The 26,776-nt window shown below is 44.2% G+C and overlaps 2 protein-coding genes across 9 annotated transcripts in view; both read right to left on the bottom strand.

Annotated features, from left to right (window-relative positions):
* Window positions 1-23,093, bottom strand: part of MRPS6 (mitochondrial ribosomal protein S6) — a 46,148-nt gene extending 23,055 nt beyond the window's left edge. For 3 of the 6 annotated variants that reach the window (XM_066978415.1, XM_066978422.1, XM_066978431.1), the window contains exon 1: window positions 22,904-23,040. Coding sequence is in view for 3 of the 6 variants with exons in the window: in XM_066978436.1 (XP_066834537.1) it covers window positions 13,435-13,500 (66 nt within the window). In the remaining 3 variants the exon portion in view is untranslated. Of the gene's footprint in view, window positions 1-13,415; window positions 13,551-22,903 lie in introns of those variants that run through there. The other 3 variants (XM_066978437.1, XM_066978436.1, XM_066978443.1) reach the window with 3 other exon arrangements.
* SLC5A3 (solute carrier family 5 member 3) lies at window positions 1,371-23,105 on the bottom strand. Of its 3 annotated transcripts, none has more exons than XM_066978403.1 (2): window positions 22,904-23,105; window positions 1,371-9,593 (listed from the first exon to the last, which is right to left on the bottom strand). In XM_066978403.1, the coding sequence occupies exon 2, from the start codon at window positions 9,289-9,291 to the stop codon at window positions 7,150-7,152; it is 2,142 nt and encodes a 713-aa protein (XP_066834504.1). In that variant the 5' UTR covers window positions 9,292-9,593; window positions 22,904-23,105; the 3' UTR covers window positions 1,371-7,149. The 3 variants fall into 3 exon arrangements, with proteins under 3 accessions (XP_066834504.1, XP_066834512.1, XP_066834506.1); XM_066978411.1 differs by lacking the exon at window positions 22,904-23,105 and adding an exon at window positions 13,435-13,539; XM_066978405.1 differs by lacking the exon at window positions 22,904-23,105 and adding an exon at window positions 13,416-13,533.
* Between the last annotated feature and the right edge of the window lie 3,671 nt (window positions 23,106-26,776).

Genomic DNA, 26,776 nt, shown 5'->3' with positions numbered 1-26,776 from the left:
TTTAAAATCAATGAAATGGAAAGCTGCTCACTGAATAATCACCTAATAAGCTAATTAGAAAACCAATTAATTAACAGCTAACTAATAAAAACGTGAGGGTTCCACTCCCTTACAGAAATCACAAATCCACACTAAGTCTGCAGGCAAGAAGCTCTACTTATTTTTCATTCTGAGCCCAAGCCTTCCTCTCCAGTGATGTTTCAGGCTCATTCCTTTAAAAAACAACAACCAAGCTTCCACTTTTCTTTTAAAACACAGCAGCAAAAGAGAATATCAAGAATAAATTTGATGGATGCAACACTTATTGCACAGCTGAAGATGTGTGTTTGGTGTCCTTAATTTTTCCCAGCTCTAAAAGATCTTGGACACCATTCCACAGGTGTTTGTTTAATCACCAGGCCTGCCCCCCTTCTTCCTGAACTTTCTCCCCTGGTCAATGAAAACATGATTCACACCACGCTTTCCATGGCTGTTAGCTCAAATATGTCATTATGGAGGACTGGGAGAGAAGTGGAAGACCCGCATTTGGTCTCCTCTTCCAGAACTGTGCCGATATTTTAATCTTTTTCAAGTACAAATCACGAGCAGATATCCCTCCTAGCCCCAAGGCAAAGATCTAAGCACTGACTCTTGCAAGCTGTAACTGCTTCCTCTCAGGCAGTAAACATCATGCTCATCGTTCTCAGAGCATGACCATCAGCACAGGCTCCTTGGAGGGCTCAGGCACCAGGATTGATTCTAGATCACTGTCAGAAGTAAAACAGAAGAAAGCCACCGAGGCATATAGGCTGGTGTTGTCCCATCAGGATAGTGGCAGCACAACTACCGGTATTTAAGTATACTCTAGTACCAAGACTAAAGGTGCCTGTCCCATTCAAGAACTGCTTAATGCAGCAACAGCTGGCCTATAGGAGGGAAAAAAAAAAAAAGTGGTTTTACACTATATCCAGCAAGACTGAGCTGCTAAATTAGGGCTCACCCCTGATTTGTTTTGCACGTAAGCTGCTGCTCTGCAAGGTGCATCAGGTGGCTAGCCTTCCGCTGCTAGCATCCTGACCTCCTGGTTGCAGAAAGAGCAGATTAGACCACCCACACACCTCACCTCATGAGTTGGCCTTAAATTTTGCAGCCATATTCTGTGACCATATTTTGGATCCTTAAGATCTTGCTGAAGTTTTAAAGGACTCGGGTTTTGTTGTGGTTGTTCTCTGTTTTACTCCTCCAACCAAACACCCGTGCCCTGCTTCAAGAGGTTTGCCTTTCAGCAACAGGGGAGGTATTCTTACATAGAGATGGAAGGCTTATCACAGGCAAGAATCCGTGAGACACAATTACATACAGGTTCTCCAAAACAGCTTCACAAGTATCTATTCTGGTTTTTCCTCTATTTTTATTGAAACTTTGTACAGAAGTTTTAAACATTTCCATACAATACTTTTAGACAGGACAAAATGCCATGGTAAAGGAATGTAAACTGCAAGAAACACAGTCTGAAGTATCCAAATACTCTCTAACAAGAGTTTTAGTTTGAAGACTAATGCAGTAGGCAAAATAATATGCATACAGTATACAAAGAACAGTATACACAGGGCCAGCAATGCTAACTATGAAAATTTGCATCAGATTTACTTCAAAGATTTATAGCAATATGATAATTCTATACACTAGACCAAAATTAATTTATCATACATCGTTTCTATGACAAAAAGCTTGTCATTATGGACAGTAGCAACTTACAAGTATAATTAAGCTGTATTAATCTCATTAACACTTCTAAAACTATATTCCTACTACAATAATTTTTTCAGTATATTGTCTTATAAGATCTTAATAGACCTTTAAATAACACTTTACCAAAAGAGAGACCTGGATCCATTATAGCGATCTTATCTACATGCCCATTTGGCTTATTTCAAAACAAAACAGAAAAAAAAAAGAAAAAAAGGGACAAGGAAAAAAGGCAGGTTTCAAATGCTATATGATATCATTTGGTTTTGGTCTGAAATGTATTTTAGTTGAATAGTTTAAAAAAAAGGCAGTTCATTAACTGGTATTTTATATAAAATCTGCAGAAAAATACAACAGCAACAAAAAAAATACTTCACAGATATTTAAAAAAAACATTATATCAGAGATACAAGGTAAAGCAGCATCACTTTGACACTGTGCTTCAAAAATAAGATGAATGAAGAGACTGCTCTAGTGATATTAGAAAATTTGCTTTCTTCTTGAAGAAGACTACTAACATTTTGCACAGCAACTATTTTTATAACCACCTCATTTAAAAACGTGTATTCATAGACACAGAGAATTGTCATATCATTACCATTTTTGCTCAAAGTGTCTGACTTTACACAGTGAAACTGATAATGCTAAGTGTCACCAGATGTCACTATACCATGAATTCAATATTAGAACAGAAGTGAAGCAAATGCCTTTGAACCAACACCATAAAAGAAATCATAGAAAGTGTTTTGTAAACAAAACAAACCACTTTGCAAAACAAGAGAGTTCAGAGATCTCACAGTGAAATCAGAAATCCTAATTATATATGTTTACATTCTAGGACTACTCTTTACCTTAGGCCAATTAAAGCACATTACACCATTTAATTATATACAAACATTTTCTTAAAAAAAATTAAAACATTGCACACAAGTTTGCTTTTTAACATCACGTAACAAGGTTAGTTTTATTTTCAAAACAATTACATTTAAGGGCACAGAACATACAGAATACCAAATTAACAGATGAGTATTTTTGCTTTGCTATACATGCTAAATCCAAAGATTTCCTCAAAAGAGTTAGAGCTTACAAACTCCAACTTCTTCCACGTATCCTGTTCTCTGAAAGGGAGCATCTCCCAACACCTCCTTTATCTTAGGATTTAAAAAAATATATATATAAAAAAAATAAAGCTGTATGTTTTAAAGTTGTAAGCATCTTCTGCTTTAAGTGTTCATGCAGAGATCCTTTGATGGCTCTGCCCACTTCACTGTAACCTTGTGGGAAATCCTTTCCACTACTCAGTTACAGTACTTTCATGACTTGCATCAGAAGTCTCATGCTGGCCCTTCTGGGATAAGGGTGAAAAGGGAAACACAGATTTGGAGAAGTAAAAAAAATACAAAGGGTATACTGAAGGCCATTTTAATTTCTTACAAAACTCTCACCATTTCCTTTCAGGTATTAGCAAAAGCTAACAGGAAAAACAAAAACAAAACAACAGTTTAAAAAAAAAACAACCTTTGGCAGAGAATAGCTTCAAATCATTCATTTAAAAAAAATTAAATAAGAACTGTCTCCCAGAATGTAGTATTAAGTGCTCACGAAGCCTTCTTTTTTTGACTTTTTTTTTTTCTTATTTAAATAAAAGGCTTCTAACAAATTTCTGGGAGAAGATTCAAATATCTTAACAGAAAAATAAGTTAAGGGGAATAACAACAAAAAAGGTGTCATTCCAAAACAACTTTTTCAAGACTGTCATTCTAAGTTCAAGGCAATAAATAAACCCCTCACTGCAGAGACAGAAGCCAAGTGTCCTCCTGGCTCTACCCCTGCACAGCTAGCCAGTCCCACCTCGGAGGAGGCCAGTCATTAAAATTTATGGAACCGATTGTCCATTATGGGAGACACTCTGTGGTTTTACCAGACTGAAAAGTTGGCGCTCGAACCAAAACATACTAACCGGGGTTCTAGGTAGGTCATGACCAGAAAATTAGCAAAGGCATGTTTACGCTATAAAAAACCCTCAAGCAGCTTCTTACACTGTAGTCCATAACTCAAGGTGAGGTATTTGCTCACCAACAGTTTGCTTGAAGCCTTAATTTTTTTATTATTTTTTTTTTTGGATAAAGTGTTTTCATTAAGTGGTTACATGCAGCAAAGAATATTAGCAAGTTTTATGACCTCTAAGACATACAAACAGAACACAATTGAAGAGGCCGACGTTAGGCAGAGAGTAGCATAGAAACGTTTTCAAGAGAAAAAACGCTGGAGAAACAATTTGCTTAAAAGCTTCTTCACAATAACAGTTTGAAAGGTGGGGGATGCTAAGTATTACTTCTTAAAGATTCTGACTGCCTGCCAATTATCACTGTGATTAATTCAGCAACTTGTTAGTTTAGCAAAAGAAAGAATATATTAACTGGAATGCAGAGTATCTCAGAATCAAGTCAAATGTTGCACTGTACATTTGGGAAGGATTGTGACTCCATATGATGGTCGAAGAATCAATTTCATCATAGATTTGATTGTAGTTAATATTGCCCAGGATACATGCATCCTATGCATTAACTATTTAAACAAAGTTCTGTTTAAACAGCAAATGGCCTGGGGGAAGAAATGCGGAAAAACAACCAGGGAAAAGACATTATAAGCAAACCACTATTCAGGTGGCAATAAAAGCCATGCCTTCAGCTTCATAACCATGTAAGGCACCCTGGAAAAATAAGCAAGGATGAAGCAACAGGGTCCCTGAGCTAACCTGACTTCACAGGTTAGGTGACAATGCATTTGTTAGTACCAGAGCCAAGAGGACTGGTCTGGAAAACCCAAGTACCAGCCGCTGATGGAAAAACATGCCGAGTTAGTAAGGGACAGTGCCTGGCACGTGAGTCTCTTTCCCTGTGCCAAATCTTACATTCTAGATCCTACAGTTTTCAAGGAGATATTGCTGATCTGACACTTATCCTTACCCTCTAAATTTATCTTTCACTCCACTATGATCAGTAAATTTTTGTTCTAGACTACTTTAACCTGCACAGAAGCAATTAATTATGTTTTGTATCTTACTTTACATATAATATCATCCTTCCCAGTTCCCCCCACTCATGAATTGAGATTCCATTAACACACTTCACATACTAGGACTTTACCTAGTACTACTAAAAAGGATTTCATTTTTTTTCTGAATGAAGGCAGCCACACATCTTGTCACACTGGTATTAACATCAAGACTCAGGTATGGTAACTCTCCTCTCCTCCATATATTCCAACACAGCTCTGACGCTTATTACCGTATTTCCAGTTATTCTACCTTCCAGCGGCAACAACTAAAAGTAGACAAAAGTCAGATATCTCATCCTCCAATTAGAGTCTCAGAACTAATGGGATTTGACTGATTTCAAAACAAAATGGAAAATCCCCCACAAAACTAGACACTGATCAGTTTACCTGAAAATATGCATTATACTCAACATACTACTATAAGCTATTTAGACAGCCTGCAGCTTATGGGACCACTGTAATGGAAAGCAAACTTTCTCCAACAGTCAATGGCAAGATAAACTCAAATTTCATCTCTACAGAACTTTTTCTTAAGTTTACATTATTAAATTAGACTGTGCCAAGGAGACGTTTCTGGACTCTTGAATCTACACTGTTACACAGTCAGCATGGTCCCTTGGGCTGTTTTTGGTCTGGCTGGTTACTGGTCTCCCATACAATTCCCCAGACAAGCTCAGGAGCAAAGACAGCTGCACGAATTAATTTTGGAGGCAGTTCTGTGGGGCAAGGGAGCTCGAAGGGAGTGCAGCCACACTGTCAGCAGGCCTCAGGGCCTGACACCAAGCCCCGACTTCATCCAGTCTGTGACTACGCACGTAACCAGGCCGTGGCCTGGCTAAGCAATGGCTACCCAAGCTGATCGCTGCCAGTTTCCAGTAAGGGCAGAAGCACCTGGCCTGGGGACAGGTCCTCCTGTTTTACTGGGGGGGCAGTGGACAAAACCCCCACTCTGCTGCCTTTTGGTCTGCTGGACCCCATCAATTCACCAGCACAGATACCCCACAGAACTGGAGGACTTTGTCACCATCCTCTGGGAGGAGAGACCCTGACTGCCTCAACACCTACTAGCCACCTGCGACTGCCCAGGAAAAGGTTCAGGTTTTTGGGTTGTTGTTTTTTTGAGGAGTCCTCAAATGCCGGCACAGATTACTACTGCAGTTGCTCCTCATCTCCTGACACAGAATCCCTCGTGACTCATTCCTTAAAAAAGGTCTGGGAGCGGAAGGAGAAGTGGGGGAAGGCATTAGGTAAAAGGACTCTGAAAAATAAGGACCCCTTCCACCTCTTCCCCCAACCTCCTCCTCCCTTCCCACTTCTTTTTGTCCCTTTACAGACTCAGCAGTGGTAGGGCTGCAGAATATTTCCTTTTATACATACATCACAGAGGAAGAGAGTTATTTTTTGGTGTGTTTGCCAAACTGAAGACATGCAAGCCTCACATTTCTCTTTCTCCCACATGGTAGAACCTATGTGTAGGCTTTTCTCTACAAAGAGGCTAACCCTAATTATGTCAATGATAATACAAGGCTAAAGGTTTGGGGACAGACAAGGTTGAATATATATTCTTTCAACATACTACAAATGTCCGATAAAGATAGTTCCTTTCCTCCTCCCCCCATTGACAGTTTATCTCCAGGGTGTTTTTGCTTTTAAATACACCAATTTTTCAGTAATAGAATTAACAGTGAATTGAAAATAAAAAAAGACAAACATTTCCTTACAGGGAAAAATGACAGAAAGCTATTGACAGGTATCACATTTTAAATACTACAAGATGAGGAAAATATCATCCTGTTGTTGCCATAAGAGAACTGAGAAACTGAAATAACTAGAAGCATTGAGCAAAATTCATATGTATTAAGTTGGCCAAGGTAACACAGTTACGTTACAAAGAACAACTATACAATAATGTGTATCACAGCCTTACATTTAAAATCTTTCAACACAGCTTTAATCGTTTCAGATTTTACACATAGGTAAATGATTACTTGTTATCTTCACCTTCATGTTGACTGAACTCTAGAGCTGCCTGACTTCAAACACAGCCACCTGCCTGCCTTTGGTATATTTATACATGTATTCGTGGAAAAAGAAAAGGTTAATACTGCAAATGGGGAAAAGAGAAGAAAAAAGACAAAGGGGAAAAGGGAGACACCACACAACACATTCTGCCTTCAGCAGAGATAGGACAACATGTCTCAAATGGTCTCTAAATAGGCTAAAGTTGAGTTGATTTTACAATTATAGCGTAAACAATGCCTGGGTTGCGGTTATGTTATTTGGAAAAAAAATAAAAAAATCTCCAGAGACCTGTATCAACTTCTGTATGTTTAGCCATACCCTTAAAAGTTCACTATTCACTCACAAAGAGAAATAGACAAACATGAATATTCCAAGCGAACAGACACAGACCAGTCCAGTATTTAGTAATAGCTTAACTTTTGGAGTCTCTTCCAGCATTTGTAAACAAACAGTCTCTTCCTCGATCTCCCGAACAGCTCTCTTGTTCATGTTTTTACTTTTAAAGCCACAGAACCAATCTATGAATTTCAAATGTCTCTCTCTATCATCAGTTTCTTCCTCGCGCTTTTTCTCACCCATCAAAGCTGCTTGTCCGTTCGAATAGCAATCAACTGGTGTCTCGACTTCAGAGTGACTTACAGAAATCACTGGGTTGCTGTCATCTCTGCAAGTGACCAGAAGATTGATATCCTCAGGCTTAATATTTTTAATGTTTTCTTCAGATTTGCCATTTGGAATGATATGATTAGCGTTTTCATTGCACCTCAAGATGTTCTTTTCTTGCACTTTGTACAGCTCCCCCTTCGCAGTATTCTCTTTTACATTCCTGTTTCTCACAGCCCAGAAAGTGGTTGTCCGAACCTGTTCCTTTGTAGGCGGAGGCGTAAGCAGGCTTACTATAAAGGTCACAATCCCAGTGATCCAGAACAGAGCCGTAGCGACATACATGTAATGGATGTTTTTGATAAAGCTTGGCCTAGTATCTGGCTGGTTACACTCTGGAGCGCGATAGATAAACGCCAGTACCAACCGTATCGCGCCGAGGACAAACCCAGCCATTCCACCATAAAACGCCCCCTGTTCATTGCAACGCTTCCAAAATATACCCATAAGAAACAGAGCAGCCACCGGTGGGGTCAGATAGTCTGCTACCTCTTGAATATAAAGGTACATCTGACCGCCTTGCATTTCTACGATTATTGGGACCCAGGCAATGCTTATAACTACCATGAACGCCACAAAGACTCTTCCTACAATCATCAGTTCTCTAGACGTCGCGCTCTTCCGAATGAGTTTGTAGACATCAAGCGTGAATATGGTGCTGGCACTGTTGAATATAGAGTCCAAGTCACTCATCAGTGCAGCAATCATCACAGCCATCATCAGTCCCCGCAGACCAACTGGTACAAGTTTCATCACCAACCGTGGGTAGGCAATGTTAGAGCATCCAGCTCTGCTCCCGCAGACTTGAAAGCAGTGTTCTGGATTAATGCAGGCGATATCATCTGCAAACAGTATTCGTGAAATCATCCCTGGGACAACTATAATAAACATTGGCAGCAACTTTAAGAAGCCTGCCATCAGAGTGGATCCTTTGGCATGAGCAATGTTTTTTGCAGCTAAAACTCTCTGAACTATGACTTGGTCAGCACACCAGTACCAGACAGAAGCTGGGGTCTGTCCCAACAAAAATCCAGGCCAGGGAATATCTTCATCTGTTGGCTCGCGCAACATTTTAAGAGCATCAGGCTTTGGGTCCACATTGCAGGAATCGGTAGTGGAAATGTTGTAGGTTAACAAGATAGACGTAATATTTGGTGATGCTAACATATACCTTCTTTTAACTTCTTCAAACCCACCAACCTCCAGAATACTTAAGATCATAAGTGTGAGGGCACCGATAATCATAAGCAGAGCTTGAAGGGTGTCTGTGTAGATGACAGCCACAAGACCTCCAGTCACAGTCAACAGCGCAGTCATTCCAATAAGGAGGATTACTGACAAATAGAGGTTCCAACCTAGCGATTCTTGAATAAAAAGTGCCCCTGAATACAAGTCAACTGAAAGTTTGGTGAAGATATAAAGAATTAGAGACAACGCTGCAAAATAGATTTGAATTCTATGCCCTCCAAAACGCTTGGACAGGTATTCAGGCATGGTGTACACTCCTGACCGGATGTAGACGGGGACGAAGACCCATCCTAAAAGCTGCAAAAGCATTAAGGCGTTGAATTCCCATGCACCTACTGCAAATCCACTTGCCGCTCCAGATCCTGCGAGCCCAATGAAATGTTCACTTCCAATATTGCTCACAAACAAAGATGCACCGATAGCTACCCAGGTCATAGAACGCCCTGCCAAGAAGTAGCCACTTACGGTGCTTCGATTGTATTTCCACATGGCAAAAAAACCTATGCACATTACAAGCACGAAGTACAGAGCCACAATGGCAATGTCTGCTGTTTCCAAAGAAGCCCTCATTTTTGTAAACAAAATGACTTCGCACAGCTGACGTCCACTTCTCGCCCCCCAGCAAACGTCTCTTAAGCAACACGTGAACCAGTTAACATATATCAACACTGCGGATCAAATTCTTTGTCCCTTGGTTTGCTGTCCTGATGCTGGTGGTTGTGGTACATTTACTTTCTCCGCTTCTCAAATGGAAATTTGGAACTTAGCACGCACTTTTAATCCACATTCCACAAGAGCATCAGCCTTAACTCAGTTGATGTAGGAGAAATTCTTAGTTGCAGCTAAGTTTAGTGAGGCCTACTGTACCAACCCTGCAAGGCAGCAAAGACAAAAGACAAAGATTGAATTAGAGAAGAATTTCATGAAGTAATGAGAAAAAATTTGAAGTCTAGCAAAACAATCACTGAACACCACAGATTTTCCCCCTTACATTTCCTGCTGCATTTATGCAATCCATAATACACATAAATTAAATACTTGTAAAACTAAGAAGTAATTCCTTTTATAAGTCAACTTTAACAAGTACCTTAAGAGGCGCGGCAATTCCGGACTATTAAGTGACCCAAATTCCCCAGAACAAGGCAAGAAACACAAATGCATTTTTATTATTTCATTACTTTACAGTCTCTCGAGTCTATTTCTCAAGTCACTGAAAAGGCCTTCCCCTTGCAGACAATCTTAGGAAAAAGAGAAAACAGAAAGGAACTTTAACCTGGCTCATCATTTCCTGCATTTCCCTAGCACTGCACCCCACAAATCCTGATAGATCCTGATGTCACATGCATGCACTTGAGACACCAGCTGGCTGCTAGAACTAGCATCAAAGTGAGGACATAATGCTGTCAAAAAACAACATACATTTAAGATCCCCTGGAGAATCGAGGTTATTCTGCAGGATTTAAGCAAGTTTGCACCTGTCTGGGTACAGGTTATCACAACAGGGCTACGTTTTATTCTGAAAGCTCTTCATGCATACCACACACACACACACACACACACAGAGTGAAGAAAGTCCCATTCGGCCAGATGACAAAAGCAAAACTATGCCTGACATCCAGCTTTAGGGTATTTCTGTCTTCCAAATGCCTTTTGATACCTGTACCCACATGGTTTTGGGATCCTCTGGGAGCACTCTAGGCACCAGGAGGAAGAACCAGATGGATTTTGGCAGCTTCCAGTTGCTAGGATGCCAGGAAGTGCTGTTCCCAGCACCACCCCTTTGCACCCAAGTATGAAGAGGATCCCATTAACCAGCCTCAGGTGCAGAAAGTTTGGAAGCCAAGCATACTCTGCTGTTCTATTCCTGAACCCCGCCAGTCATACCCCATTCCACCAAAGCACATCAGTGAACACAGGAACTCATTTAAACAACCAGGACTGCAGCACTCAAAGTGGAGGGAAGGGAATAAAAATGTTTTGCTGGCAAATAACAAAGAAGGTGGAAAAGGATGAGGGGATTAAAGAGATGCACTATGATTCCTGTCTCTCCCATGGAGAAAGGATGCTTCTATCTCCTATTTCTACATTGGAAAACATCATTTACCTATGCCCACCCAAAACCATTTAATGGGTTTACAAAGGGCTGAACATAAGGTTTTTCTGCTCCCATTACCTAATAGGCACAGCCTTGGTATTCAAGCTTATTAAGAACAGGGTCTGACCCCATTCCTCTTTCCCACACACTGACAAAGGTAGGTACACAAATCACCAGCTGCTGTTCTGACCATAAGGTCTATCAGCTTTCTAAGTCCTACAAGCATCAGTTTAAGGTACTCCCCCTTCCATCTCACTTGCAGAATCACTGAAGCTCTGATTTCCCCTTTAATTTATCTCTGATTAATACAAACACCTAGATAACATAGCAGTATTTGGGCAGTTTCCTGTTCAGCACCCCTGTAGCATATTCATTTTGTTAAAAGTAAATAAAAACATTACACGTTCTCAAATAGACCATAATAAGCTGTAGTTAAGGTTGAAAAACATGCGTGCACGCACCCTCTGCCTTACTTCATGCCTTACTGATGGCAGCAAAGGTGCTGACATAGGAATGCGCACTTCTCATTAAGGCAGATGCATTTTAAAAAAAGCTTACAGCAAACCACAACTTCAGCCTTAAGGAGAAATTCACAATCATGTTACTTGTATGAGCTGGCTGTTTTTCAACAGTAGCTCAGAATCAGAACAAGATAATAAGGGTTCCCCAACACCACCACAAACCCACATGAGAATACAGATATTCATTCTGCGGGAGCTATAGCCAATAATGAGAGACTACGGAGACATGGCACAAAATGGACTGATTACAGTAGTGTGCTAAATTTATCGTGCTCATAAGCCTCAAGCCACAGATGTATTTTAAATTCTTCCATAGAAGAATTCATATTTATCCCCACCCACAATTGCAGCAGAAGTTAAGTGGTTTACTCCACAGTTTAGTTTAACCCAACATAAAATTCTAGACACTTCAGATCATATGGTGCCATCAGATGCAAGTGTTGCACACTATTCTTGCTCTTAAGCACTTTGTTCAGGTAACACTTTAACAGCGTTGCTTCTTTTGCTATATTCCCCTAAGTTTTCAAGTGCAACCACATTCTAACATTTATGCCAACAACGCAAGTATTTTAAGGGAAGTGGAAGAAGAGATATAACTGAGACATGGCAGAAAAGAAGAAAAACTACTACAAAGAGAGTCAGAATAATGGGCAAGCTAAAGAAATAGTAAGTTATACTCTCCCTCTTCTACTGTTCTGCTCTGTTACCAAAAAAATGTTGGACTTGAACTTTAGTTCACTTCTCAACATTTTCCCTGTAGGTTAATCAATGACCTTGCAAAACTATACTATATTGTGACATATATAAATCATGAAAACATTCAATGAAACTATATCTACCTGATAGAAGAGGTACCCAGCTCACAGTATGGCTATCACAAGCACATTCAATCCCTCTGAAAAATGCGTAAAGTAGAAGATGCAGCTGCCCTTGAATAAATAGTGACGTTTCTCAATTAGGATACTTGCCAAACTACTACGGGCTAGTTCTAACCAAAATAAACAATACGTGAAGTTTCTTGAGTATTTTCCACTGGAAGGTACAGCCAAATCATGCATTTTAAACAAGCAGTCTACAGAGGCTTTGTACCATCACCTTTGTAATCAACATCTGAAATATGCAGGGTTCAGCTTGCTCTAGGAGGAAGGTGGGAAGTTTTCAGTAGCCGCTAAAAATTTGCTGCACTGTCACTAAATTACTGTACTAAAGTAGCCTCTTGTACCAGTTTCTTATTAGACCTAATTCTAAAATAACCCTGGAACTTTTTTTTATTACGAAAATGAGACTCGTCCCTCTGAACTTTCAGCAAGTTATGACCTCAAGTCTTGAGAAGGACTTTTGAGACGCCCCATGCGAGTTTAATCTCAAGTTATTAGAGCAGCATACATTGTGGTACTGACAGAAAAAAAAAAAAAAAAGAGACAGAAAGACAGCATTGCTGCCAAGGACTGTGAATTTTTTCCCTAGAGCTGTTTTCTGGCTGGATCGTATCAAAGACGCAAAACAATGTTTTTCCCTCTTGTGCGAAGATAGAAGGCTACAACTCTGGTGAAACAATGCTCATGTCTCTCCAACAGGCAGCCCATGCTATAAGAAAAGAAAAGTCTCAATTCCCTCAAGAGATACTAGATAATGCGAAGCAGACTGAGGGTGGGATTTTTAGGAGAAATTCATATGATTGCTTTAAAGGAAAACTTTCTCCACAGTGCTTTTCTAATAAGATGGGCCTTTAAATACGCCAGAATCAAACTGCTCTAGCCCTGAAGCAACCATTTGGTTTGTGCTTAGTCTATTTCTCTTCTTTGCAGATGGGAAGCTTCCCAGTTTACTTCCCTTTCCTCTTGCAGTCTTAATGACCAAAGTTGTAAGGGTTAATTTGAGGATACAGATGGCCACATATCACACGCAGTAGCCTCCACTCTCACTTGTTAGTGTATGAAGTATATACTTAACTTTGTCCATAGACTACAGAGTAGTTTTGAGGGTCTTTCTTTGAAATAGCATTTCTCCATTCCCACCTTTTTAACCAGGGGCATGGTAACTCATTCTAGCAGCATTTTACCCATTGAACAACTCACCTGCATAAGCGGAACGTACCCAGATTGCCAGGCTCAACACCTGATTTCTCCACGATTTCACACCTTGAGCAGGCCTGCACAACATTCAACCCCTCGAGCGTGTTGTCTGTCCTTTTCAGGCTGCAGGCTACCTGCTACAGAAACGCAAGTAAGTTCCTACCTGTTCAGTGCTCCATAGTAAACACAAGGCTGTCTGAGGCAGCCTATCTCCCAGGGAAAAAAAATAAGTAAAAAAGGAAAACCTCTATTCCATTTATTACAGCACTCTACAATACAAAAAAAAAGAGAACAAAATGTTCTTCATCAAAAATTGATACGTATCAACTTAATGTAGCACATGCCCTTGAGAAAGCAGGGGCTGCTCAACACAACCCTAAACATCCAGGAACTGAGTTTCAGGACTTGCCCTCAAAAATGAGGAACTGGGTCAGATGGGCCAGGCGAGATCACACCCAAGACAGACACAGTACATCATAGGAAGCAGGCAAACTCAGAGGCAGCAGTGGACCTGTAGCATCTAACAAATGAGTTAGTCTGCAACATCATTTCCAGCAGCTCAACAGGCTGGAGTGGAGGAGTACGGCCTTACAGTTATCGGAATCAGCAGCTGCCTGGCTCAGCCTGTTTGCCACATAGTTCCAGTTTGGGGCTGCAGAGCCTACGGTTAACACTTCTGCTGCCTTGGAGAACACAGGTGCCTCTCTGTAGCACCTGTGTAAATCGCTGCCACCATAAAAGCCTGATTCCAGGTGCAAAGTTCAAATCAGCCGGCCACTCAAAGGAGTTACTACAAACATGCACTGTGCTTTTATGTCTGGGGTCTCAGGAATCACCATGCATCCAATGCTGTTCTTCATCATTTTACAGCAGCATCAGAAAAAGAAGCTTGCTCCATAATACGTTCTTTTCTAAAGGACTGCTGAAGGAAACACTAGAGAAATAAGTAACCTCACAGCACACAGTTCAGCAGAAGAAACGTAGAGAGATGCATCTCTCTACAGAGAGGTGTGCTGCACTTGCCTGTCAGGAATGAAATGCTACTGTGGTCTCTTACAGGAGTAGTAACTGGAGTATCATGAGGCCAGCTGAAGCCCAGTGTGACTGACAGCATTAACATAGTAGATCGAGGTTTTTTTTATTATTTAAAAAAAATAATATATATATATATTCTCTCCCAACCTCCTGTCCTTAAAAGCATATAACTCTTCAGTTCCCCCTCCAAGTCACAAATTAAGGGGAAAAAAACTGAGTAGAAGAGGATGCAGCTTTACTGTAGTGCTTATGCAGCACTTCCAAGCACAACAGAAGCTACAAGGCTACTAAAGGATGACAAAGCAAGAGGAAGATGGTTTATTTTCTGAAACCTACATCACTAGCAGTGCCTCAGCAAGCCACTTCATGCCACTGCCTGTGGCTTTCACATTTGGATGGCTTCTTTCCCCACAAATCCCCAGCACTGTGCCAGGAGTAACAGATTATTAGTTTCTACCGCTCCCCTTAAAACTCCACACACCTAAAAGGGAGGAAGGCAAGGACAGAAGAAAGGAGAGAGAAATTTCCTTTTTATTAAAATAGAGGGCTACCAGAAAGAAAGACCATCTGCTCCATGCCTACCTAGGCATACCGTAGTCTGCTAACTTAGGTCTTAAGGAAGACTAGTCCATCAGCTCAAGTTAAACTGACTACTAGTTTAATGAAAACACATAGGTAGGAACTTCCTCTTCTGCTTATCGGATCAAAGAACTGGCTGATGTTTACACAGGTGACAGATATTATCAGTTCCTGAAGAGAGTAGAAAGTACAGCTGCTCAGCACTGCTGAGGGACTGGACTGCTCTTCTCTGGCAAATTAGCAGAATCGTTCATGCCTTCACCAAAACTCCAGCAGATGGACACGAGGCTCAGATGCCCACAGATGGGTTGTCACTATGAGCAGGCAGCTCCTTCCCTCAGCAAGAAAACCATGCTTTCCTTTGCAACTCCAGATAGACACATGACCTTCTTCCTCCTACACAGGAACTGGAAGCAAAAGAGGAAGGAGGGTACAGAGAATGCACATGGTCAACAGTAACTAGGTAAAGAGCACAACAGGGCAAACAGGGAAAGCGAGCCATTTTTACTGGGGTGGGAAGGGGTGCCTCCTCCAGGAGACGGCAAAAGGGAGAAGGTTCTGGCATCAGGCAGAATTTGCCATGCCAGGTAAGTCTGTAAAGATGTCAGCTGATATACTGTGTTGGCAGCTGCTGAGGAACCCTGAGCCTGAAGACTCAAATTCCTTCTTATGGTGGCCTACTGACGTTCAGAGGCACCAACATTTTCACTGGTGAGCGCTACTTATCTGTGGATAAATTAGTTTAACAAAGTAGTTAGTGATAAAGACGAAAAACAAGAGAATGGATGCAAGTATTTGACTTCCACAGAGGACTTGGGACCATATAATAAAGGGCATAGGACGGATGTTACCATCCTATAAAAAGCACACCATCAGAAAGCAAATGTCTCTCTCTACCACTACTCAAGATGATCTTTTTCTTTAGCTGCAAGGCACAAAGATGCAATCCAGTTGGTGGTTACCAGCACTCACCAGTAACTAAAATAACTGACGTAACTCAAATAGGAAAACATGTTGGTTCACCCCATTTGAAGAGGATTTTGACTAGGAGAGTAGGGACTTCAGAATCTACTTGAAGAAAGAAAAAGGAGCACTGGAAGTGAGAGTCACCACGCAACTGGGCAGAACAGAAAGCAATTCTTCCCAGAACTTCCCAGACTAAAAAGAAACACACAAAACACACACTCATTAAGCTTATTCAGGACTTTGCCATAATCCTAATCACATTCATGGTTGCCCACCATCTTTCAACAACATGAAGCATCACAAGTTTAATTGATAAGTGAGACTGAAGTTTCATGGACATATATAATCCTAGAATTCAAGTTTGAGGCCTTCCACCAAACTTCTTAGTCTGCTGACGGTCTTGCTAGATTTCTGATCCTTCTAAGGCATTTCAAGACACCAAAATGAGGCATAAATGAGGTTATCTTTATTAAAGAACAACTAGTACTATTCTTTGTAATTACCTACAGTGAAAGCTACCCAATTTCTTTTAAAATAGTCTCAACACAAGAGCTTCATTGAATGCATTCCCCCTCCTCCATCCATGCTCTGTATATACCTCTGCTTTTACTTATTATTCCTTAAACGTTTGTGTAACTGAAGCACAAAGACTGGCTTGCAAGAGGACAAATTTATTAAAAAAAAAAGGGGGGGAGGCAAGAAATAGAACAGCAATTCTTGTGTAGTTCCTCCCATTCACATTTCCAGGGTTCATGACACTCTACGCCATCTGCTGCCCCATGCTTGTTTCTGTTCCCTCTCCGCACCAGGAGCGATGCATTTCTGTAGTCTCATTTCCAGCGCCAGTATTTGAACTGGTGTTCCCACAGTACGGGTCCTTAGCTTGCAAAAACCTTGCTTTGCTTTCTGAATTTTTACTTCTCATTTTTTCTGTCCCACTTCTACATGACTAGGTATATCTCACCAATTGGTCCTCCCCCTCATTGAATGCCCCCTTTCGCCTCATTCTTGCCTCTTCTGCAGCATGCACACCAGAGACAGCCCTGCTGGTCCAGCAGGTAGGCAGCTTTGAAGGGAATAACCTGGTGGTTCTTTATGCTCTCAGTTAAACAGCACAGAGGCTGATACAAGCAGCACCATCAGACAACTGTTTGCACATGATCAACATTTACACTACCAGAGATTTGTGGCAAAGGAGCTCTGAGCAGCTGTGGCTCGAAAAATTGACAACCTGCTCCGGTTGAATCTGACAAAAAACAAGACAAGTGACTTGATCAATAGACAACAACCCCCAAAGCAAGTTTCTGATGGAAACTGCCAGCATTACGGCTCTGGAACAAGGGACTTTGAGAAATCAGCTCCTGAAAGAATTTGTAAGACAGCAAGAACTTTTATCGTTACAGAATATACAGAAGAAAACAAGTGTATACATACATTCAGACTTGAGTGAATTCAGCAGGTAAGTCTAACTGATATAACGGACATCTTTTAAAGAGTCACTCTTGAGGGTTTTTACAACAACAAAGCGCAATGACATGATTTTATCAACACAACAGGTTCTCCTTCATTCATTTTACAAGCATCTCCCTGATCACATGCACTATGTGTACGTATATCCATACACACACGCAGTGAGCAAATGAAGAGATGCACAGCCAAGAGAGAACAGCAGAGCGCTGAAAGGGGCAAAGAGGGGAATGCTTATCTTAAGGTTTAAGCCGCCGTTTCTGCCTGCTGAAGAGCAGCTAGCCAAATCCCACAGAAGTCTGTCTGTCCCAGCACAGGCATAAGGCCCTGCCCACCGTCCTGCCTCAACACTCAGGCTCATGGCTTAAAAGCTGAGGGAACAAGAGGTGCAGAGTTAACCTGGGCATCCCAATACACGCGTTCAGTCACTGAAGAAGCCTGTCTGAACCAAGAGGCTCTTGGCTATCTTATTCCTGCCATCAGCTTAGTACTCGCTTTGGACAACTTTGCCAAATTCATCTTGCTAACAACTATCTGCTATAAAAAGGTTTAAACTACGTCGTAGAAGAGAATAATCCTCTACCTCCCCCATATCCAAGCCAGGCACATATCCCACACTTGGCAGAAACTTAAAAGACAGGCTATTCTTGGGTCTTAAGATAGAAAAACAGCAAACGTCAGCCAAGAGGGTATCATTCTCCCAACAGGTCAACTCCAGCAATTCTGACAGAAACGCTAAGGGCAGGAAACAAAAGGTTGACTGCTACAGGACAGTCAACTGCAGACCCTGTGGCTTTCCAATCTTCTTTTGGTTCCAACTATTTGGTCTTCTTTCCAGCACCTCCCCCAGTACACAAGTCCTTCCCAACCAAGTGCAGGACGGGGAGGAAGAATGTGCAGGGAAGACTGCACTCATAATTCAGCTGCAAGAACAGGTAGGCTCACCAAAGACGCAGGAAAATAAAAACAGTACCTGCCTGCTTACTGCCCTCTTCGCTTCCCCCACCCTCCTCCTAGCAGAAATCAAAAGCCCAATTGCTGCTGCTGCCTACGCAGCAACTAAGCGTAACAGTCAAGCAACACTACTGCCCATTACTTTGGCTTTCCTAAAACAGCTGAACAATCTCCAAGGCAGGTAGGGCATTTCTGAAACAGAGCAACCTGCTCAGAAGGCAACAAACAGGTGCTGAAAACGAGTCACACTGTGTGAACCCACTAGCCAGACTGAGAGCCCAGATTCACCATCATGTTAGAGAGGGGCACGGAGGGTCCCCCAGCCCAGGGCTTTGCTGAAACAAGGCGATCAGACCACGGTACGTACTGTGGATTTGTCCTTTGCTGCGGGTGAAGACCACACTGCTCATAAGATCTTGACACGCTTTCTTACTTTCAGTGAGATACTCTTCTATAAGGAGAGTCTTCAAACTGCCCAGCCACTTCAGCTGCAGTTGCAGTGCTGTCTGGCCGAGGACAGGCACCCAAACTCCATGAGTTGAGCAGCAGTGAGAGAAGCACGGGGGTCCCTGCCCACTCTGCCCCGTGGTCCCTGGTGGTCGGGGCTTGGAGCAGGGCGCCTTGCATTGCCACCTGGTTATCAGGCTGCTCAACAGCAGCAGAGCACGAGGAAGCCATTTCCAGCTCTTCCTTCCCTTTCTCTTCCTTCCTTCCTTCCCCAGGCTCGTTTTGGCAGGAACTCCCCAGGGAGTTTCGGCAGGATCAGGAGGGCAGCAAGAGGAAGCCTGCCTGGAAAACAACCCGTTCCCCAAAGGGAGAGCTCCTGCAAATTTGCTAGCAGGTCACTGCCCCTTCCTGCTGGCGGTCCTGTCCTGCCAGAACCCCCCCGCTGAAAGCTGCTCTCCTGGGAGAAAGTTAGAAATAATCAGAAAATCATCTCTGGCTACAGAGAGTGAAGTTTGGAGCATGAACAGCTATGTCCTCACTTCATGTCCCTACCCTCCCCATAACTGCAGTCTTTGACTTCGGCTCTGGAAGGCTGGCAGTGTGTCTTTACACACGTCTGCGTGCTGCTGATAACCAGTAACAAGCCTGCCACCAACCTCTCCAAGCTCATCATGCTATTTGTCACCAGCATTTTGAGTGAAAAAAGCCACAGACATAGGCAAAATTCATTATTTCTACCATAAGTTACAATTATTTCACTTCACTGGCCTCACATCCTTCTTTTTCCAAAAGCATCTCCTCCTCGTACTCAACCACACAGCAATACAATCCAAATCTCCCACTGCAGCTGCTTCTCAAAGACAGTGAAGCCACAAAGAAATGCTGTGGGGTTTTGCTCTTTTTAAGTTATTTGAACTGGGGGGAGCTTTTAGGGATTTTTATTATTTAGGTTTTTCTTGAGAGTCAGAGCAGGGTCTTTGCTCACTGAGAACTCTGTGCACGAGCAATCTACAAATGAGACTTGTAGTAGAAGTCACACACCTGATCATACACTACCTACAAAAAGGGCAGAGAATGGTTGCTCAGCTTTGACTTCAGAATGAAGTCATCATCTTTTGAGATAAGTATATGCCGACAACCAGTGACAAAGTTTGAGAAGTGTAAGTTTTTCCCTCTCGCCCTCCCAGGCTTTTGGGTACTGCATTTTTTAAGGCAACAAAAGGAAAGCTGAAGAGACTGAGGAAATCTGCCAAGAAATGGACATGGGAGCATCAGGTGGGACTGCAGGGTCACAATGTCCTAGCAGAGGGCCCTGCAACCACACCGAGGCTAGCAGGATACAGAGGAGCCTTGCTGCTGCACAACAGACTGCCCCAGTCCCAGCAGAAGCCACGTGCAAGAGAAGAATGACTTGAACCCGCCTCAGACACAGGTAGTACTAGGGAGCAAGGGAGTTTAAAGCAACAAAAATGATCTGGGGGGGGGAGTTTATTCTGCCTAGATCTACGAAAATGCCAAGGCAACTATTAAAAACAATTGTGGGCGGGGGAAACCCCGTAGAATCACGATGTTTGCCTCCGAAGAAAGAGCTGTGAAAGCCTACCAGACTGTAGCTCTGCAAAGGTTTGCGCTCAAGCTGCCAGGGAGCCCGCAGGAGTTAACAACAGTGCTAAAAGCGTAAGAAAGACAGGCTGCAGGGGCTTATTTTTTTTTGCAGGGCAGGGGAGCTGTCAGATGAGGAAGAATACCGCAGACACCAAGAGAAGAGCCAGCACTCCCTCCAGTCTCAGACTGAAGGAGGTATTAGAGCTTGCAGCCACAGCACAGAGGGACCGACACGCTAGCGTGGTGAACATCTGCCTGGGGTCGTTGTATCGGAGAGCACCAGCGTTAAGAAGCAACGTAATTTATTCAGGACTGCATAGGATAACTCCAGCTTCTACAGGAAAGAAGTATGTAGTCACTGTGTAATTTCAGACTGAATTCAGGTCTCTGTATTTTGACTAATTAAAGTTAACATTATGCTTCAGATTGTGTGTTGTTATAGGATCATTAGGATCATTTGTCAGGATGCAGCAACACTGCGTAGCATATAACCCGTACAGAAATTTTCTTCAAGTGTTTTCATTACTCAGGAAAGGCAACAGTAGTAAGATACTTTAAAAAAAAAAACAGCATGTAGAGATTAACTCCCTAGACTTTAGAACTACGACAAAGGTAGATTAGAAACAGCAGTATTCCTGAACCAAAACTTAGTGTATTACCACCGCCACAAAGGACACATTAAGATACATCTACTACTAGGAAAGAGTATACTAGAGAGTCAAAGAGAAAAAGGTTGCAGATGTTAAATCCTGAGTGCATCAATGGCTCTTTAGAAGCATTTTACAACTAAAAGCTTATCCCTGCATCTCAGTGCTCAAACACTTGGAATTAAAGATGCTTTTCACCAGCATAGCACACCGTGGCATTCTTTCAGAGCAGTCAGTTTATTGGTGTCTCAGTATGTCGGATTACCTATGCCTTCTGCCCTGTTCTGCACAGCACAGTGCATCTCCCCACATGAGCAGCATGTATACAGAAAGCATCTCGTCACCTTACCTACAGTTTACACGTGGACTGGGGGGACGGGGATGGAAGTCACCCTGTGACACAAGCCCGAGAGAAGCGTGTTTTGTCAGGCTGAACGCTGCTCCATGAGGTGGTGCAGCGATGCCACCAGATTTGCTCCAGTTGCCGTGCTTCTCCACTAGGGGACTCACCTGAGAAGTCTACTACAGCTTCTGCAGTTAAGCCAAGTTAAAAAAAAAAAAAGCCAACCCTGACATGTGGATGCTACATGTAAAATGAATGGAAATGTACTAGTATATGTAGCACACGTAAGGCATGAAGACGTGCTCCCATAACTACGGAAGAAACAGAGCAACGCTATTTAGCTTCCTGATATGCTACTGCGGATAGAGGTGTTCATGTAAACAAAGGTTAAACGCAGGAGCAAATGTGTTCACACCGGGTGAGATCAGAAGGGCTGCAGGCTAGCAGAAGTGCTGCTACATTTCCACACCAGCACCGCGTATTAAGCGGGAAGGTGGCAGATAAACAAAAGGCTGCAGAAGGACTGGCGAAGGACCAGCACCAGCTATTGTTTTCCAAAAAACAAACAAACAAAAAAAAAAAGGGTCCTACCTAGACAGAGATGCTTCCATTTTATTAATATTTACCCTCAGATCCACACGCACACCCCTGGCCCAGCTCCTGCCCGAGGAAGAGCATCGCGTCACCCCGCTCCCTCGCACCCCGGCTTATCGCCGCGTCGCCAAAGGCAGCGGCGGCCAGCAGCCCTTCGGAGGGGCGATACGGCCGGCCCTATCAGCGGGGCTCAACTGGTGTTACCAACGGAAAATAAGCACGCTAAATAAGCTAACTACGCTAAAAAAAAAAAAAATAATAACAATTATTTTAAAAAATGATGTCTTGAGGCTTCCAAGGGCCAAAGGGGCACGGGGCTGGCAGCCTCCTGCCCACACCAAGGGGATGCCCGCAGTGTTGCCTCTGCTGAGGCGAGGCCAGGCCCGCTGGGGAGGCCACCAGCCGGGCACCCTACAGCACCCCATGGCACCCCATGGCACCCATGGCACCCCAAGGGGGAGGCTGAGGGGTGGGCGAGGGTCAATGGGGCTGGGGAGGGGTATGGGGGGGGTACAGGGGGTTAAGACCCTAGTGCTCGGGCTTGAGACCTGAGGGGGCTATGCTGCTGGGTGCACGGCTACCAACTCTTTTGGGGGGAAATAAGAGAAAAATAAAAAAAGATAAAAAAGGGGGAGAGAGGGCAGAGAGAGGCGCACGCGGGAGGCTGAGGCACGCTGCGCAACTCCGCTTCAAAACACGGGGGGAGGAGAAGGGCCGGGGGGGCGCCCCGGGGGAAGGGTCCGGGGCAGGGCGACAAGGGGGGGACGCGAGGAGCCCCCCGGGGGGCCGTAAGGTGCCGGGGGGCCGCCGGGCGCCGCTGGCTCCCTCCCTCCCGCCTCCCCTCCCTCACTCACCCGTTGCATGGCTTTCAGGATCAAAGCCAGTTCATAGCGGGGCATCGCAGGGCTGGCGGCGGTGGCGGGAGGAGGAGGAGGAGGAGCAGGGATGCGGAGGGTGAGCGGGGAGGAAGGGGGCGGCAGTGCCGGAGAAGGGGGGAAAGATGAGGAGGAGGAGGAGGAGGAAGAGGAAGGCGCGTCCCCAGCGGCGGCTCCTGCCCGCGCGGCTCCCAGGCTGCACAGACACCGGGGCGGGCGGGCGGGCGGCGCGGCTTAAAGGGCGCCGGCAGCTGCGCAGGCTCCACCGCGCCGCCCCCTGCCCGCCGATGGCGCCGCCTCCGCCGCCGCCGCGGTCCCGCACACGCCCGCCCGGGGGGCAGCTGCCTCCCGCCCGCCTCCTCCCTTTCCTCCTCCTGCCCGGGGGCTGCCCCGGCCCCCAGCGGGGCGGAGGGACGCGGGGGGACGCCGGCGAAGGGGGGCCCCCGAGCCGCGCCTCCCCCCTGCGGCGGCTCCGGGCTTGCGCCCGCCTTCCTCCTCGCCGCCGCTGCTGGTGCTGCAGGGAGTGGAAATTTCCACTGTGACCGCCCCCTTCTCCCCCCTCTCGGCACCCGGGACCACACGGCCATGCCTCGCAGCCCACGGCCCGGCGGCTGCGGCCACGGCCCCACGCTCGCGGGTGGGGGCACGGCGAGGGGTGCCCGCGGGTGGGTCCGCCAGGTGCCCTTCCAGAACCTTCTGACATCGGCGGCGTGGCCGCGGTGCTCCTCACGGGAAAGTCCCTGCCCTTGAGTTGAGGTGTCCTCATGCCCACAGAGTTGGGGTCACTCCCCATGAATGTTAGCTTCTTTTTTTGTCTTTTTTTTTTCTTTTTTCTCGATGCAGCACATGGCCTGCTGTGGGTTGTGCGTAGGTGCCTGAGGGACAGCAAGGCTGAGGTAAAATAGCATGGCCGATGGAGGTGACCCCAATGAAGGGTTGCCAGACACCAGCTTCCAGCCCTGACCTTGCTGCCAGTCAACAAACACCCACAGCCCCAGAAGAGGCACGTTGGAAGAGCCTCACGGCATGGTCAGGCTGGCTTGAGAAAGATTTCTGTTCTCTACAGCATAGAAACATGCCTCAAGGGTACCACCTAATCCCACACATGCACTTAAGAACATCCCAGAAATACAGCACAGAGCTGGCTCTAAAGAGAGACCTTGTGCTGAGTTTCTGCCCTGGGTTTTGAAGCCCTCTTGGCCTGGCCCTGCCTATGCTCACAAGGTGGCACATGTCACCTCTCCTCACAGCCATGGCTCAAGGTGAGGAGGATGCAGGAAAGAAGGCAGATCTCCAGACTAAAAAACTTAAATGAGATAACTAGGATCCCAGCACCCCAACTTCTTGCTGCATACCCTCGTACACCAAGTCCATATTCTCTCCAAAATATGCTGGAAATCCCATGCCCCCTGCTCTTTTTTTCAACAGTGCCGAACCTCTTCCTCATCATTTACGTACATCTTTAACCTCCTCTTAAACCAGAAGGGGAATTCATACCTCACTCTTAATTGAGGTGTACTTTCACAAACTCAGACTACCTGCCTACAGCCCCACCCCAGTCAGAGAGGCCTCAGCTGCCCATCCCTGCCGTCTCTACCCAAAAAAAAAATAAATTACCATCAACTCGGCATTGCTTGCTTTTGCTCTGTTTGCACAGTGATGACATAGTAGCTGGTAAAATGAATCCAAGATGCAAGCACTGCTAACTGAAAACTTTTCCCACAACAACTTCCAGCACAGCCAGCACTGGTAATGTTGTGGGCGTTCCTCATCTCCAAATTTGAGTTCTAGGTCATTCCCTACAGGTGCTGTGAGGCAGCACCCACAGGGGCTTTGTTTTAGGAGGCACTTTTGTGCACCACTACAAGTTGTCAGCTGTTCAGGATAAATTGCCTATGCACAAGTCTTTACACATACTCCCAGCCTACACCCCCAGCTCAGGTAAACACCTGTGCTTTGGCAGTAGTTGCCAATCTGCCAGCTGACAGGTATAATTTACTGCCTGTTGGTGCTTACCACATACAAGCCTTCCCTGGGTCATTTTGCTTTGTTTTCTTTGTTGCTGGTGATGGTTGGTTGGTTGTTTTTTACGTGGCATTGTGTGGAATGGGCTTCTTTGTTGTCCTGAACAGCTGCCTGGGTTATTCCAGAGGAAATCCACATAGTCTGCAAATGGTGGTCCCCAATGGAGGGGAGAGTGCCCCCGCACCCCTGCTGCATGGACACAAATGGACAGCAGTTCCCACCGTGCTGGTGGTGGTGTAGTCACACATGAACACACGGTTCTCGTCCCACGGAATGGAACCCCTATGTCCTGCTGCTCCTACCCATGTTCTACCTGCTTAAAACACTCGTCTTCCAGAAAATAATGAAAATCATTCAACTTCTATTCCTGAAGTCTTTCTCATGCCCAGAACTTCATGCAAATCCCCAAGTCTATATACTGAAATTTCTAGTGCCACTCAAATGTCAGTATTTAATCTCAGTTGGATATACATATATATTCACCATTCATATGCACTTTTAGCTACATTACACATCCAAGCCCCACCAATACACCTCTGCATGTGGCCAACAAAACCTCCTTCCCTTTTTGTGAACCTCACCCACACATGTCCTTCAGTGCAACATCTCAAGACCCCCCAACATTCAACTGAGCCTGAGTCCATTTACATTTGGGCCTGAGATCTGTTCATGCATGCAGAAACGGTTGTGCGGAGATCTCACAAACACACTCCCAGATATGTGCTCCTGTGTATATTCTCTGAACGAGATCTCTGTGCTTGAGGGTCTCTCCATATGCATATGAGTGACACAGGTACAGTGATTATCAATCTGTGTCTGAATATCACACATGTACAGGCCTCTGATTTCAGGCATCATGCCTACGTCCAGCTGAGCACACTCACTCCTGAGCCGGCTACTGCATGCATTTGCGACATCCCGTATCTTCGTGAGAGTTCCTCACACTTTATGACTTTCTCACTGCTGATGCAGTGTGTCCACTGCTACCTTGAATCTCACAAGTTTGTTCCTCAGAGTACTAACCACAAGTATCCAAGGACTGTAGGAAACTCTCATTTGCCATTTCAAAGCACACAGTTTCAGAGGAAGGTCTGAGAAACATGTAGTGACCGTGCCCTGAATACTCAGAAAGCAAACATAAACCACTCCCACCCCCCAATATTCTATTTTATTTTTAAAAAGTAATAAGTGTAAATATGTGACTTGAGAGGCCAGAGTCATGGCTTTTTCATGCTGGAGGTTGAGGGTGCTACAAAGGCAAGCTGTCCTTTCTACCTGTTAGTGTCTTTCATGGCCATCCTTGTGCCAGAGAGCAGCACGTAGAGCACTAATGAGTAACATCACTCTTTCTAATAGAGCACAGGATAAAAATATGTCCTCATGCATTCTATATGCATATGTAAATACAAAACCTATCTTCTGAAAAAGCTTTTGGAAATGTTTTTGGGAATTCAAAAATGTCATGCGATATCTTACAGACTTCTGATGAAGAAGCTGCTCCAGTATGGTAGGAATTAAGGGAAAAAAGAAAAGAAAATGTATTGTGTGCTTTTAAAACCTGAAGATGATCTTTAATAGCCTGAGCATAACTGTATTGTGCTTCTGTGATTTTTTTCTTATGATGGAGTATACCTCATTGTGAAACAAGTACTCTGTGCACCACAGAAAAGCCAATACTCTCCTCTTAATCAAAGCTTTAATATCTAGCTGTGATACTTCACACAATATCAACCCAAAATCAAAATTTACCACAGGTTTAGTACTAGGATGTTGCCCATCTTGAACTCCAAATCAGGACAGACTTTCAGAGGCGTTAGTAGAAAACAG

Source organism: Anser cygnoides, chromosome 1 (genome assembly GCF_040182565.1).
Source record: "Anser cygnoides isolate HZ-2024a breed goose chromosome 1, Taihu_goose_T2T_genome, whole genome shotgun sequence".
In the NCBI taxonomy this organism is placed as follows: domain Eukaryota; kingdom Metazoa; phylum Chordata; class Aves; order Anseriformes; family Anatidae; genus Anser; species Anser cygnoides.
The sequence above is the reverse complement of the archived record's forward strand: the minus strand, read 5'-3'. Positions and strand labels throughout refer to the sequence as shown.